Source organism: Nycticebus coucang, chromosome 16 (genome assembly GCF_027406575.1).
Source record: "Nycticebus coucang isolate mNycCou1 chromosome 16, mNycCou1.pri, whole genome shotgun sequence".
NCBI classification, from domain to species: Eukaryota; Metazoa; Chordata; class Mammalia; order Primates; family Lorisidae; genus Nycticebus; species Nycticebus coucang.
Window position 1 is genome coordinate 46,505,302 of NC_069795.1, and position 12,791 is coordinate 46,518,092.

At 38.9% G+C, this 12,791-nt stretch overlaps 1 protein-coding gene across 1 annotated transcript in view; it reads left to right on the plus strand.

Moving 5' to 3' along the window:
• CRYBG3 (crystallin beta-gamma domain containing 3) overlaps window positions 1–12,791 on the plus strand; it is a 106,211-nt gene that overhangs the window by 39,821 nt on the left and 53,599 nt on the right. The window contains exons 4-7 of the mRNA XM_053565001.1: window positions 1,534–7,705; window positions 9,024–9,068; window positions 9,307–9,422; window positions 10,373–10,520. Coding sequence (XP_053420976.1) covers window positions 1,534–7,705; window positions 9,024–9,068; window positions 9,307–9,422; window positions 10,373–10,520 — 6,481 coding nt within the window. The remainder of the gene's footprint in view (window positions 1–1,533; window positions 7,706–9,023; window positions 9,069–9,306; window positions 9,423–10,372; window positions 10,521–12,791) is intronic.

The following is a 12,791-nucleotide window of genomic DNA, read 5'->3' on the forward strand; positions in this document are numbered from 1 at the left end:
AGCATTCTTAAATGTTATTGCTCTAAAGTTGGTGATAAAATGTTTTTTTTTTTTTAGATATATCCTGATAAATGGATTTCTTATTGGTTCATATGGACTCCATAGTAATGTTTTGGTTAACAACATGTTTAATCTGAAATCAAGTAGAACACACATTGGATTTTTCTACCATATGTTTTTATAGTTAGAACATTAAAATGTAATTAGAGTTCAGAATTGAAAACACTGTGATATCATGGGTAAGAATTAAAATATTAGTCTGAAATAGATTACTTAGCATTTAGGATCATTGCTTTACTTGGTGCTTCATAATTCACAAAAGGATATTATACCACTTGCCAAGTCTTGTGTGGGAAACTTAAAAATACAAAGATGATTACGGTTGGTTGGGAAAATAAATAAATGAATAAATATTATTTAAAAAGGCAAGTGCTGTCTGTGTATCTACAGATCAGAAGCCATCTAGCTGTCTTAGTAGTAGAGGGATTGATGTGCAGTGGGGTTGATTTGTGAGCTGCGTCTTAGAGGACAGCACAGCTTCTCTCTGATGCTGGAATTGAAGGACAGAGAATGGTGTGTGAAGGGCCACAGGGCAGCGTGACATGGCATGAGAACTCCCAGGAGTAGATTCTCCAGAGGAAGTTGGGTGCTGAGATCATAGGAACTTTGGACTGGGGGTAGTTGTCTCCTTTTTCCTAGAAATTCTTTTTGATTTCTACATTTACCAAGAAGTTTAATACTCACTACACTAATTGAATATTTGAAGAACTGAACACAAGAGAGAAATTTAAAGGCAATTCTGTCATTTATTGAATTAACAAGTACACAGCAAGTGCTTACTGTGAGCTAGACAGACCTCTTGCCATGTGTTTTCCTGTAAAACTTGAAATTCCCATCTAAGAGTATAGCCATAGAAGCTAGCTATGATGCTCTGATGTGGAGAAATCAGAGATGTATCCATAAACTTGTGCCCATGTGAGGCACAAAGTCCCTCCTCAGAGACTCCTTTGAGGTTAGAAGTAGCACTCAAGCCATGGGCTCGTCACGCCATTGTCCTCTTTGTTAACCGTGGTCAGAGACAAGTGTGTAATCAGGTAAGAAGGAGCAGTTCTAAGGAACACAGACTTTCTTTATGCTGCCCTGACATCCATGGGCTGCTCATCAGTCTATTATTATTTTTAATCAAGATTAGGTTACCCAGCCCCAGCCAAACTGCAACAAAAAAAATAGCCGGGCATTGGGGCGCGCGCCTGTAGTCCCAGCTGCTCAGGAGGCTGAGGCAAGTGAATCACGTAAGCCCAAGAGTTAGAGGTTGCTGTGAGCTGTGTGATGTCATGGCACTCTACCCGAGGGCGGTACAGTGAGACTCTGTCTCTACAAAAAAAAAAAAAAAAGATTAGGTTAAAGCATTCTCGTCAAATTAGTATATATTAAGAGAAGTGGTGTTTGAACGACATGTTTTACCACAGTGGCTGGGACTGCTAATATAGGTCTTTATATTTCCTGATATTCTCATGCTGTTTCTTTTTACAGACAAATTGATGGCAAAGCAGAGAGGCCCTCAGTAACATATGCAACATATCGAGGCCCCAGACAAATTAAGAAATATTTAAGGCAGCAGACCGTGTTGGCACTTGTGAACTCTGACTCCAGTTCACACACACACACTGGCCCTGTAAGTGAGACTGAGGCTGGGGAGTTGCCATCATCGTCATCTACCAGCACAGACTCGTCTACAAAAGGATATTTGTCTGGAGGCCCACTAGAAGATGCAGCTAGTAGCAAAATAAGTCTCAACACAGAAAGCCCCCACACAGACAACCCAGAACTGCAGAATACTGAGTCTTCCCAGGGTCGTTTAAATCTGCACGATCCCGGGGGCCCTGAGGGGAGTAGATCATCCCCTTCCTCCGCGACTGACTCCAGCTGTGCCATTGAAGAATCTTTCTCACAGCAGACGTTAAGTTGTGGACCAGTTTCTCAGTCTGACATAAATTTGGTATATTCCACACTGTTTACGGGAAGTAACAGTAGCAAAGTCCCTGGTAGTCCAGACTTGGACAGGCAAATTACAACTGAAAATGTGATAAAAGAAAGCAGCCCTGTGATGAATAGCAGGGCATTGGTGCAGACTGAAGAGCACGGTAAGCCCCAGAGCTTGACTGTTTCTGACTTCTATTCTAGTAAATCTGATGGGATTGACACTACTGAACAAGAAAACACAAATTTGCCAAGTCCAAATAAATCAATTAGGCAAGAAGATCTGCACTTGCCAGAGAGTGAGTGTTCTGACAAGCAAACTGTAGATAACTCATCAAGGCAGTCTGCCAATCACACCAGTGCCATTTCTCTTCAGAGACATGCTGTGACAGACACAGAACTTGTAAATGAAAGAAAGAGGTTGTCTGCCCTAGACTTAAAGAAAAATTTAGCTGTTACAGAAATCAGGCAAGAAACAAAAAGTGCCTCTGCTAGTAAACCTGTAACTTCAAGTCACGTAAAAGAAGGTAGAATTGAGTTATCAGCCAAAGATACTGACCAATTGTTTAAAACAGAAGCCAAAAATCTTGATTTGAGGCCATGTGACAAAAATTCACACATTATTAAGAAGAATCAAAAGGACCCAGCCTCTGTAAAATACATCAGTGAATCGACAGCGGCAGCATGCTTAGAAAGTAAAATAGCACCTGCGTTGAATTTTGAACTAAGTAGAATTCACATTTCAGAATCTCCTCTTGACTCTGAGAGTTTTCAACAAGCCAAAATATCACCTGATGTGAAAACACCTCTTACCCTGGATTGTAAGAAATCAAATTTCCATACTTCACTTCCTACCTTTGTTTCTGGAGTTGGGATGTTGAGCAAGTTAGATATTCCTGTTTTAAAGAATGAGGGTTCTTCTGTGTTCAGTGAAACTGGGGATGTCAACACTGTAGGCATTTCCTGTCAGCCTACTGAGTGTCAAGAAGAAAATGTGACAAATCCAGGGAAGAGCCCTCCTCCTCTGCTTCACCGGGAGCGTGCATCTGCAATTCTTGATTCTGAAGAAGTTCTTGATAGTGAAAAATGCCAGGTTCCTCTAGGCCTTCAAGCCAGTGGCACTTACTTAATTGGGACGGACCCACTGAACTTCGAGTCTGGAAGCCTCTCTAAGGATCATAGTTCTACATCATCTCAAGATGCTAAGAAGACAGAGTTATTGCCTTCAAACATTAACGCAAGTAAGAACACAATAGAGAAGTTGGATTCTTTGTCCTTGGAAACCCAAACTGATAACATTGTTGAAATTTTATCAAAAACTGAAGTTGATGGTCAGAAGGGTGTTCCTATTGAATCTCAGTCTGGAAAAGGAAAAATGATACCCTTGTCTAAGACATCTGTTTCCCAAAAAGAGCCCAAAGATATTTCTCAGGATAAATTTTTTTCTTCTCCATTTGAAATTGCAGATGATCCACAAAAACCTATTTTATCAGAATTAGCTTCCCTAGAGGTTGAAAAGTGCAAAAGTTTCCAACCAATGTATGATAAGGGGATTAAAGAGAAATCTTCAAGTTCTAGCTTTAAAGAGAATTGCCAAGCTGAAGTTCCCCCTCTTGCCTCCAAATATCAAGGTATGCAGGAAACAGAGGTAGGCACCTTAACCTGTCCTCCTGCTGTCCTTGAAAATAGTATATCTGGGATTTTATCACCTGTTCATGATGCGAAAATCATTAAGCATATAGCACAGAATTGTGCTAACACTTGTACAATTCATCAATCTTCGGATATTTGTGGGACTAAAACAATTTCTGGATGCTCAGAAATGGCAGAACTCAGCTTAACTAATATTTTCCCCAAATTCCAGGAAACTGACAGCATAAAAGTAAATTTCCCTTTTCTAAGTTCTGGTATCAGTTTGGAAAATAATGCTTTTGCACCTGAGGATTCAGGCTTTCTTAATGTACCTTCTGCATTGAGATCAGAAAAGAAAGACTCATCTCACGGAGAGAGCGAGAATACTCATTTTCTGAGTAGTGGTGTTGACAGTGTGTCTTCTTCCTCCAGTCACTCTGAAGAAGTTAATATGGTTATAAATTCACATAAACCCCCAAATAATTTTGATTCTGTACAAGTCACCAAAGATCTCACACGTGAAGGTACCTCTTTAACTAACCTCCTGTATCCTAACAGCTCTTATTTAGAATTTGAAACACCTGTCTCGGTAGGGGCAGATGTAGCCCCATTTCAGGAACGTTTTGGGATTTGTACTGGGAAGGTGTCTCTTGATTTCCCCACCATGGCCCAGTTTGACAATCCCATAGAAGCAAAGACAGGAGCAGTTGCTGGGGCTCCAGTGTCAGTTAACAGCTCAAGCCAGCAGTGTTCTGAAGCATCTGCTGAATGCATAGAAGCTAGGAGAGGAGCACATGACCAGCTTTTGTACCTCCAAAGTGGTTTACTCAAAAAGGCTAATACATTGATTGATGAGATTTTCACTTCTGTCAGAGAAGAACTAAAATCCAAGTACACAGTTGATACCTGCCAGGAGCAAATAGCCACAGACGGTATAATGAATCCAGACACCCTGAAAGAAGGCGTCCCTGAGAAAAAGCCATCAGAAGTGATGCTCAGAGGGGTCCAACTGACAGAGAGTTTGGAAGGGCAGGCCATGGAGAACGTGTCAGGAGTCAAGGAGGAGAAGGCCTGTGTTTCATCTACAGCTGGTGAGAAAACGCTCCTTTTTGATTCTGATCGAATGAATGTATCTTGTTTGTTAGAAGATCAAGCAAGGGAATTAGTCAATGAGATTATTTATGCAGCCCAAGAAAATTTGATAAGTGATGATTTTGAAGATATGGAGGATACCTGGGATTCTGAACTTCAAGCTCATACTTCAAAAATTCTGAATAGTGATAGTGTTAAGCCACATGGTATAGTTAGGAAATTATTGGTATCAGAACAGGCAGTAAATCAAAGCACACATGAAATTAGTGAAAATAAAATATTAACTAGACTCTTCTCTGTAAGTAACTTAGTTAGTGGCCCAGAGTCAATTAAAGGAAGAGAAATTGTTCTCTACCAAAAATTCCCAATTTCAGGGAATGAAGCTGGACAGTCTGATAGTATAAATTTGCAGAAATCAGAGACTGTTTTACTAGCTAAAGACATGCCACATAAGGGGATAGATGATAGGGTAAAAACACATTTGTTTTGCCGTGAGGATTCTAAAGAAACAATGGGAGTAGAGTATGTGGATAATCACAAAACTCGGACAGAGGATGCGAGAACTCTTCTATTAAATTTCAAATGGCCTCCTTTGGTGAATGATGACATCCATGTACCCAGTACATCCAAAAGCAGTTTTTCTGACAGTCTTGTGTGTATATCTGATAAAAGCTCGCCAGGACATAGTAAAAACACACCTCTTGCAGTATCAGAAATAGGGAAAGTACACAAAAAGGATAATGAAGCAAATATAGGAAAAATTAAACTTATACCTCCCATGTTAGAAATGGGAAAAACAAGTAAGAAGGATGGTGAATTGAATCCTATGAAATATAAGACCACCCCTCTGATGTTAGAGATGGGGAAAGCACACAAAACAAATGTGGAATTAAATATCACAAAAACTGAGCCAAGAGCTGATGTTTTTAAGATGGGAAAACCACATCAAATGGATGCTGAGAGGTGCATTGAAAAAACTGAGGAATTACTTGGTAGTTTAGAGAAGGAAAAGGCTTATAACATGAAGGCTATTGAAGGGGATATTGGCAAAACGGAGTTGATGCCTGTTACGTCAGAAGTGAAAAATACCTACCAAAAGGATGCTGAAGGGGATATTGCAAAGAAGGAGGTGACATCCCTTACAGTTGAAATGGAAAGTACTTACCAAAAGCACGCTGAAGGGGATGTTGGCAAGACTGGGGTGACAGTCATGTCAGAAGCAGAACATTTCTACCAAAAAGATGGTGAGGGAATTACTGAAAACATTGACATGCTGCCTCTTCCATTAGAGATGGAAGATACTTATCAACATGATGCTGAAGGGGATGGTGCAAAGACAGAAGTGACACCTGTGAACTTAGAAATGGAAACTACTTACCCAAATTATACTAAAAGAGATAGTGACAAAACTGAGATGCTGCCTGTTAGGTTAGAAGTGGTAAGCATTTACCCCCCAAATGCTAAAGGGATTACAGGAAAGACTGGGAGACCTATGTTGGAAATGCAAACTGCCCACCAGAAGGATGCTGGGGTGGTCATTAGGAATACTGAAGTGGGACCATTTGTGGTAGAAGTGAAAGAATCACACAAGAAGGCAACACCCTCCTCCATAGAAATGGGAAAACCATGCAAGAAGAATGCAAAAATGACTATTGGAACGGTTCCGTCCATGTCCTCCTCTATGATAGAAATGGAAAGAACATCCCCAGAAGATTCTGGTGGGAATACTGAGAAGCACAGTGTGTTACCCACAGGGGTAGATGTTGAGAAAACACAAAGAACAAGATTGGAATTGGCCATTACACAAGCAGAGGCCCTACCACCCACACTGGGAACTGAAAAGGCAGCCCCAGGGGATGCTGAAGATAGCGTTGGAGAAAAGAAGGAAGAACCCACTGACGTAAAGGAAGGCATGATAGCTCATGACAGTAGACTCGCTTCCCATTTCAGGGGGTACGAGCCACCCACATTGAGTAAGGACTATGAGGGCTATCCAGCCCTGGCAGTGCCCAGTTTCCAACCTGAGGGTACTGTCATAAGACTAGACAAGAAAATGCCTGTTCCTGCAGTACATGACAAGAGAGATCTAGATGACGGTGATGAAAAAGAACATGATCTCGCTTTCGTTTGTCAGGATGAACAAGAGCATCCTTCCTTTACTATATTATACGAAGAGCCCCTTCAAGAGGAGGACAGGTATGCTTCTGCAGAAGTGAGACGGGCACCGTCTGCCTCGGATCCCAATGCGTCCCCTGACAGCATGCCTGTTCTGGCATGCGAGAGGTCAGAGAGTAGAACCGACCTTGTCCATCACTTTGAAAAAGATGCTAAATTAGGCGAGATGTTTGACAGTGATAGTTCAGAAATGTTCTTATCCGTGGAGGCCAAAAGGTACAAAATTTACCCTTTAGCTTTGTCTCCCATTTATGAGGATGACAGCTCACAGGAGGACATTCTGTCCAGCGAGGTCTCACCTGGTCACCATGGCTCCACGAAATCCAGAGAGAGTGAAAACCAGTCATCTTCTGTTTTATCACTTCTCCAGTCTGTGTCAGAGCGTTTAAAGATGAATTTTGATGAGGACGACAGACAGGCAGCTGAGGAGGAGGACGAGGTTGAGACAGCATTGCATAAAGGCGGCCTGAGAGCTCGAAGGAGGGAACATGTCGCCTTCCAGTTGCCGGATCCTGCCAGCCCATTTTACCTTGAGGAAGACCAAGAAAGCACTGGGGTTTCTAAGAATTTATATGTTACGTCAAATGAACCTACTACCTCCAGTCTACAGGTTGGTCTGTGGCCAGAAAAGACCTTATTTCTGCAAAAATCTGACCTTTCTTCTAAACTACATTCTTCTTTAAAAAGTGCTTATCACCAGTATTTGCAGATGGCCAAAACTCATTCCTCAGAAAAAGGAGCCAGATTTGGTGGGATTTTTCAGGAACCAGTGTCAAAGTATTTCCGTGTTCAAGACAACTCAGGAGGATTGAGCCCATTTATAGAGGTAAGTTATTCTGTTTATTAACAAGTGAAGCAAAGCTTTGAGTCTTGAAGTTATATGAAAGCTTATTAAGACAATCAGTGTTTTGAGGTTGTACAAAGTTTATTTTTTAAAAAATACTAGATACATTTTTTGTTGACGTATATTGTAATTCATGCATGTTAGTGGGCTGTTACATTGGGCAAACAAAATTGGTCAGAATTTAACAAGTGTAATAGACAAGCAAGTTCTTTTACAATCCATTGCTAATTTTTTGCGAACTAAATTATATGACAACATCCTGAATTTCTCAAAGTATTCGTGTGGGAAAATTGTCAATTTCCAGTTAGCTTATGTGTCTCTTGAAAGTATTTCTGCTGCAATTTTTTTAAACTGGAAATTGTCAATTTATATATCTCTTGAAAGTGTTTCTGCTGTAAAATTTGTAAGCATGTAGTAGTTGCTGTAGTTGCTGATACTTTTTTGTTCATGCAAAAACAGGATAGTAAACTGCTTAATCTGAACAAAAGGTTGAAAACACTATATAATTGTGTTCTAACACTATGAATGTTTAGAAATTTATTTACTTTTTTAAGAAATGTAAATGTTTAATATAGCATATATATTGAACTTGGTATTTCCGAGATCATGGTACCTTTTGGAGAATTCTCAAGGTCTGTATCTTTACCTTGAATAGTCTTAGTAGCAAATAGTAATACTTGAATACCAACCAGGACCGTGCAAAGCAAAGTCATTTTAGAAGAAATGATGGGATGTGAAGAAACGTTTCTTTTATGGTTCCCCATTGCCTACCAAATCAAGTGGAATGTAAGTCCTCATCTCCCCCAGGATGCAGTTACGTACTCTGCTTCCTACAACTGTACTTTTCCCCAGGATGGTGGTTCTCTTCCTGGAATTTCTTTATCTGCTATCCCCACCAGATTTTTTTCACTCACTGAAATCCTGTTATTTAAGATTTTCTCAATACCCCTTCGTCAGAAAAGCCCCCTCTGAAGCTCCTCTTGCCATTGCCTCTCCTCCAGGCAGATGCCATTTCCATAACCTAACATCTCCTTTGTATTTTACCTGCGGGTACCCCACTTAGAAGAATCACACGAGTTGTGATCATTTATTTCCCTTTTCCAAGCTATACACTTCTTGAAGACAAAGATAGCATTTTCCTGTATATTAGCATTTATATTCCTTGTATCTAGAGAAACACCTTGCTCATAATGGTCATAGGTAAATACGTGATGAATTGGATTTATGACTGATAAGAAAATGAATTATGTATCTTTCCACCGATGTTCTTAAGTCTTCCTTTCTACTTTTATTATTCCAGCATGTTGACAAACAAACTCTCAGATGTAACCCAAGACCTGGGAAGGTAAGCATCACTTTCTCAGGTAGACTAAGATAAAAGGTGAAAAGTGATTACTTTGGGGCTTGGTGAGTTTAAAATAAATACATGCAGCTGACTTAGTCTTCATTTTACTCAAGGATTTAACATCTAAAGTAATATTTACTTTTATGTATTCAGGATATTTTTCTATATTGTAGGACATTTTAGAATTTACGATATATTCTGAAAATTAGTTATTGTGCCTACTTGCTGTATGTTGCAGATGGTTATCTATGATCTACATCGAAGTAAATATAAACAAGAGATTTACTGTAATATTCCTGATGCTACATCATGGTCCTTTCCGAATGGGGTTCTAATAAAAGTTGTAAGGGGCTGGTAAGAAATCTCTTAAAATTTTATAGCATATTTTCTGAAATTAAGTTTGTCTTCTTGCTGTTTATGCTTTTTGTATTTTTTAAAATTAAACTCATATTATCTTTCCTCTAGTTTTTGAAACAACATTGCTGTTTTATAACTTAATTGTTCTCTTGTTTTACTATGGCAGAAACTATTTTTAGTGCATAAAGTCAGCAGTTAAGTTGTGAGATGTTAGTATATGCAATCTGTACAATTGATACCATTGTGTAAATGCATTATTAGTAGGATAAATTTGACAGGACAAGTTGGTTGCTTCCATTGAATGAAACATAGCTTTGAAGATGACTTGAGAATGTGTGGGATTCTAAGGGATGTGGCAGCCACACAGCTAAAGTCACTTGTACGGTTGACATGCTCCAGAAGTGAAGGAGCCTTTTTATGGCTAACAGTGAGGGGAAAATGTTATTTATTATTATGGACCATCTCTCTTGGACATGCTGGAGCCAGAATTTCCTTATCCAATGTTTAGGTTACCCCGTGGTCAGTGTGGTGTAGGGTTGTCTTTGTATAATAAAATGCGGTATATGTCTGTATTATCCAGCATTAGAAAGATTAGGGCAGGAGTGTAATTTGGAATTATTACTGTTGTTTTAATATAAATGTACAGCTTTGTGTATGTAGTATCTGTGACGAACATGTATACATATAGACACAGGCATGTATTGTGGTACTATGTTCAGAAAGTATTTTTATTTCCAGTCGTATGTGCTTTCATTTTTTTCATTACTTTTACTTTTTGTCTATTCCTCTATCGTTTCAAAAACAGGATTATATGCTAATAGTGGAACCTAACTCAGCTTTTAAAAACTTAACTAGATAAAATGGTCTGTGATCCTAGGAATCATTTGTTTTATGCCTCATTTCTTAGAAGTTAGATGTAACTGATCACTGCATTTATATTTGTTTAGCTGGATTTTATATGAGAAACCTCATTTCCAAGGTCAGAAATGTGTGTTAGAAGAAGGGGAAAAGGTGCTAAATCGTGACTGGGTTCTTCAGAACAGAAGGCATCCACAAAGAAACTTTGTATTAGGTTCTATCAAACGTGTGTTAAAGGTAACAGCTATTGATTTCTTCCATGTTTTTTATTTTATTTTGTCATATAGTAAAGTTATGCTATGGCCTAGCAGGGTTTAGAAGTGGTTGCTAACATTTATGCTGATGTTATTAATTTTCATTATCATTGATAATCTTTTGATTTATATATATAAAGTGTAAGAGTGAATGCTAGTTAAAATACTATAATCTGGTTCATAAAATGGTATGTGAAGTATTATATATTTTTAAAAAATAAAATTAAGAGTTTACCATTCAGGAATCTTTAGGAAAAAATTGATATTTCCAAATTTATCTTTGGTGTAGAGTGCTACCTCTTGGTGTGTGTGTGTGTGTATTAGGGAAAGTTAAAGGAGGATGAGGAGAGGAAGGGAAGATACTGGTTTTTATTTTCTATTTAGAAAATATTTATTTTCTTTTTTGAAGCTTATATTCATCACAAAAAATCACCTTCACACACATAAGAAAGGACTTCCAATATAGAACTTTTCGTAAGAAGTTCTGTGATTTAGAAGAGAGGTGCATTTGTGTCAAGGACAGAATTTTCCCACGTATTCTCAAAACTTCCTTCAGCAATGATGCAATGCGTGCATGGAGCAGTGCAATTGCTCATGTGATAGTCATGGATATATATATTTTTCAAGTTAGGGAGATTTTGTTTATATACTTAAAAAATATAAGTGGAGGTGGCCCTTATTATAATGGTTTGGACCAACATTATTAAACTCTTGATAGTAGCACATAGCATACAGGAAAACTCAAGTTATCATAAAAGATTACCTGCACGTAGTTTATGTGAGTTAATACTTTCTGAAAAACTGTAAATATTTGTATATCTAACAAATATTTGGTCTGCTTTTGGACCCAATACTGTAGTTAGCACTGTGAGGTATGGTCCTTCAGGTTGCTTAATAATAGTCACATACCAATGCAGGGGTCAGGGACATGTGAAAGTGAATGGTCCCTACTCTCCCTCTCCACTGGTATGCGACTGTGAAGTCTGGGGGAGAAAGCTGAGTCACATGACCAGATGATGTGAGAAGTGCTCTACAGGCACTTCTATGTGCTTCTGTGTGCACATAGAAGAGGCACCTCATTTGGAGGAGGGGACACCTGATTGGAATCTTGCAAGGATAAACAGAAGTAAGGCAGCTGGAGAGATAGGAGGGGGAGTTCCTGGCAGATCAGAGGTGAGCACTGATGGCTTGGTTATACTTCAAGAAGAATGAAGCAGAGAGAACAGTATCCATTTTCATGGAAAGCTTTAACTGTAGCCAGTTCAATTCTGCCAGCAGCATTCACTTAGCTAACTCATTGGAAATTTCTTGAAATGAATAGTTTGTCACTTCAGTCCCCTGAGGTTACTATGACTTGTGGTTTTGTGCCTTCCTTGTGAATTCAAGCACCACACCAGGCCTAGGGGGGAAAAATGAATAATATATAGTAAACAATCACTTCCCTAATCCCCCCAAAATCAACAGTAAAATCATATTTAATCCAGTGAGCATGAATGTTTGTACATCCACCATTTGCTCAGAATGTATTGTGAGAGAGAATAAATCATGCTTGCACTTTTTTCCTCCTTCCATTGTTCTTAGAATCATTTATTATTTGCAGTGTTAACACCCATGTGTGTTGGACAGGCTAGCAACTTTTAGTGAGGAAGGAAAATAAAACTATTGAATGTTGAACAGAAAAGACAGTAACATTGTTCTAAGTATTTTACAAAGCAGTAATCGGACATCAAACTGCTTCCTTTTCCCAAACTGGTCAAAAATTCTGCCTTTTGATAGTTTCACTTCCATGGTGGTTGTTTCCGTGCTACATTGACCCAGGCCTGTGCCAACTTTATCTTGTTTCATCATCTTAACTTCAGTTGCTCTCATCTGTGCAGTCAAAACTTCAATGTCTTTTAAAGATAATTCTTTCATGATGTCTTTATTTGTTGTGAACAGGTAACAGCAGATATGCTCAGTTATCAGCAATTGTAGATTCCACTCAAAGGTCACCTTTGTCCCCAGTGAGGGGACATTAAGGGTGAGGGTAGGAATGCAGTGAATCTTCACCGACGTGCTTTGTTTCTCAAATTAGAATTAACGAGTCTTGTAAATTACTATGTTCACTATGTATTTAATACTCTTTTTTAAAGGGATGACATTTTTCTTATGGTCAGAAGTTACTTAGGTTATGTTCTTGTTCATGAGCCAAGAAGAGAGAGATCTGTTGTTAGATCCGGGAGTGAAGGTATCTTTTATGTAGGGTAGAGATAAA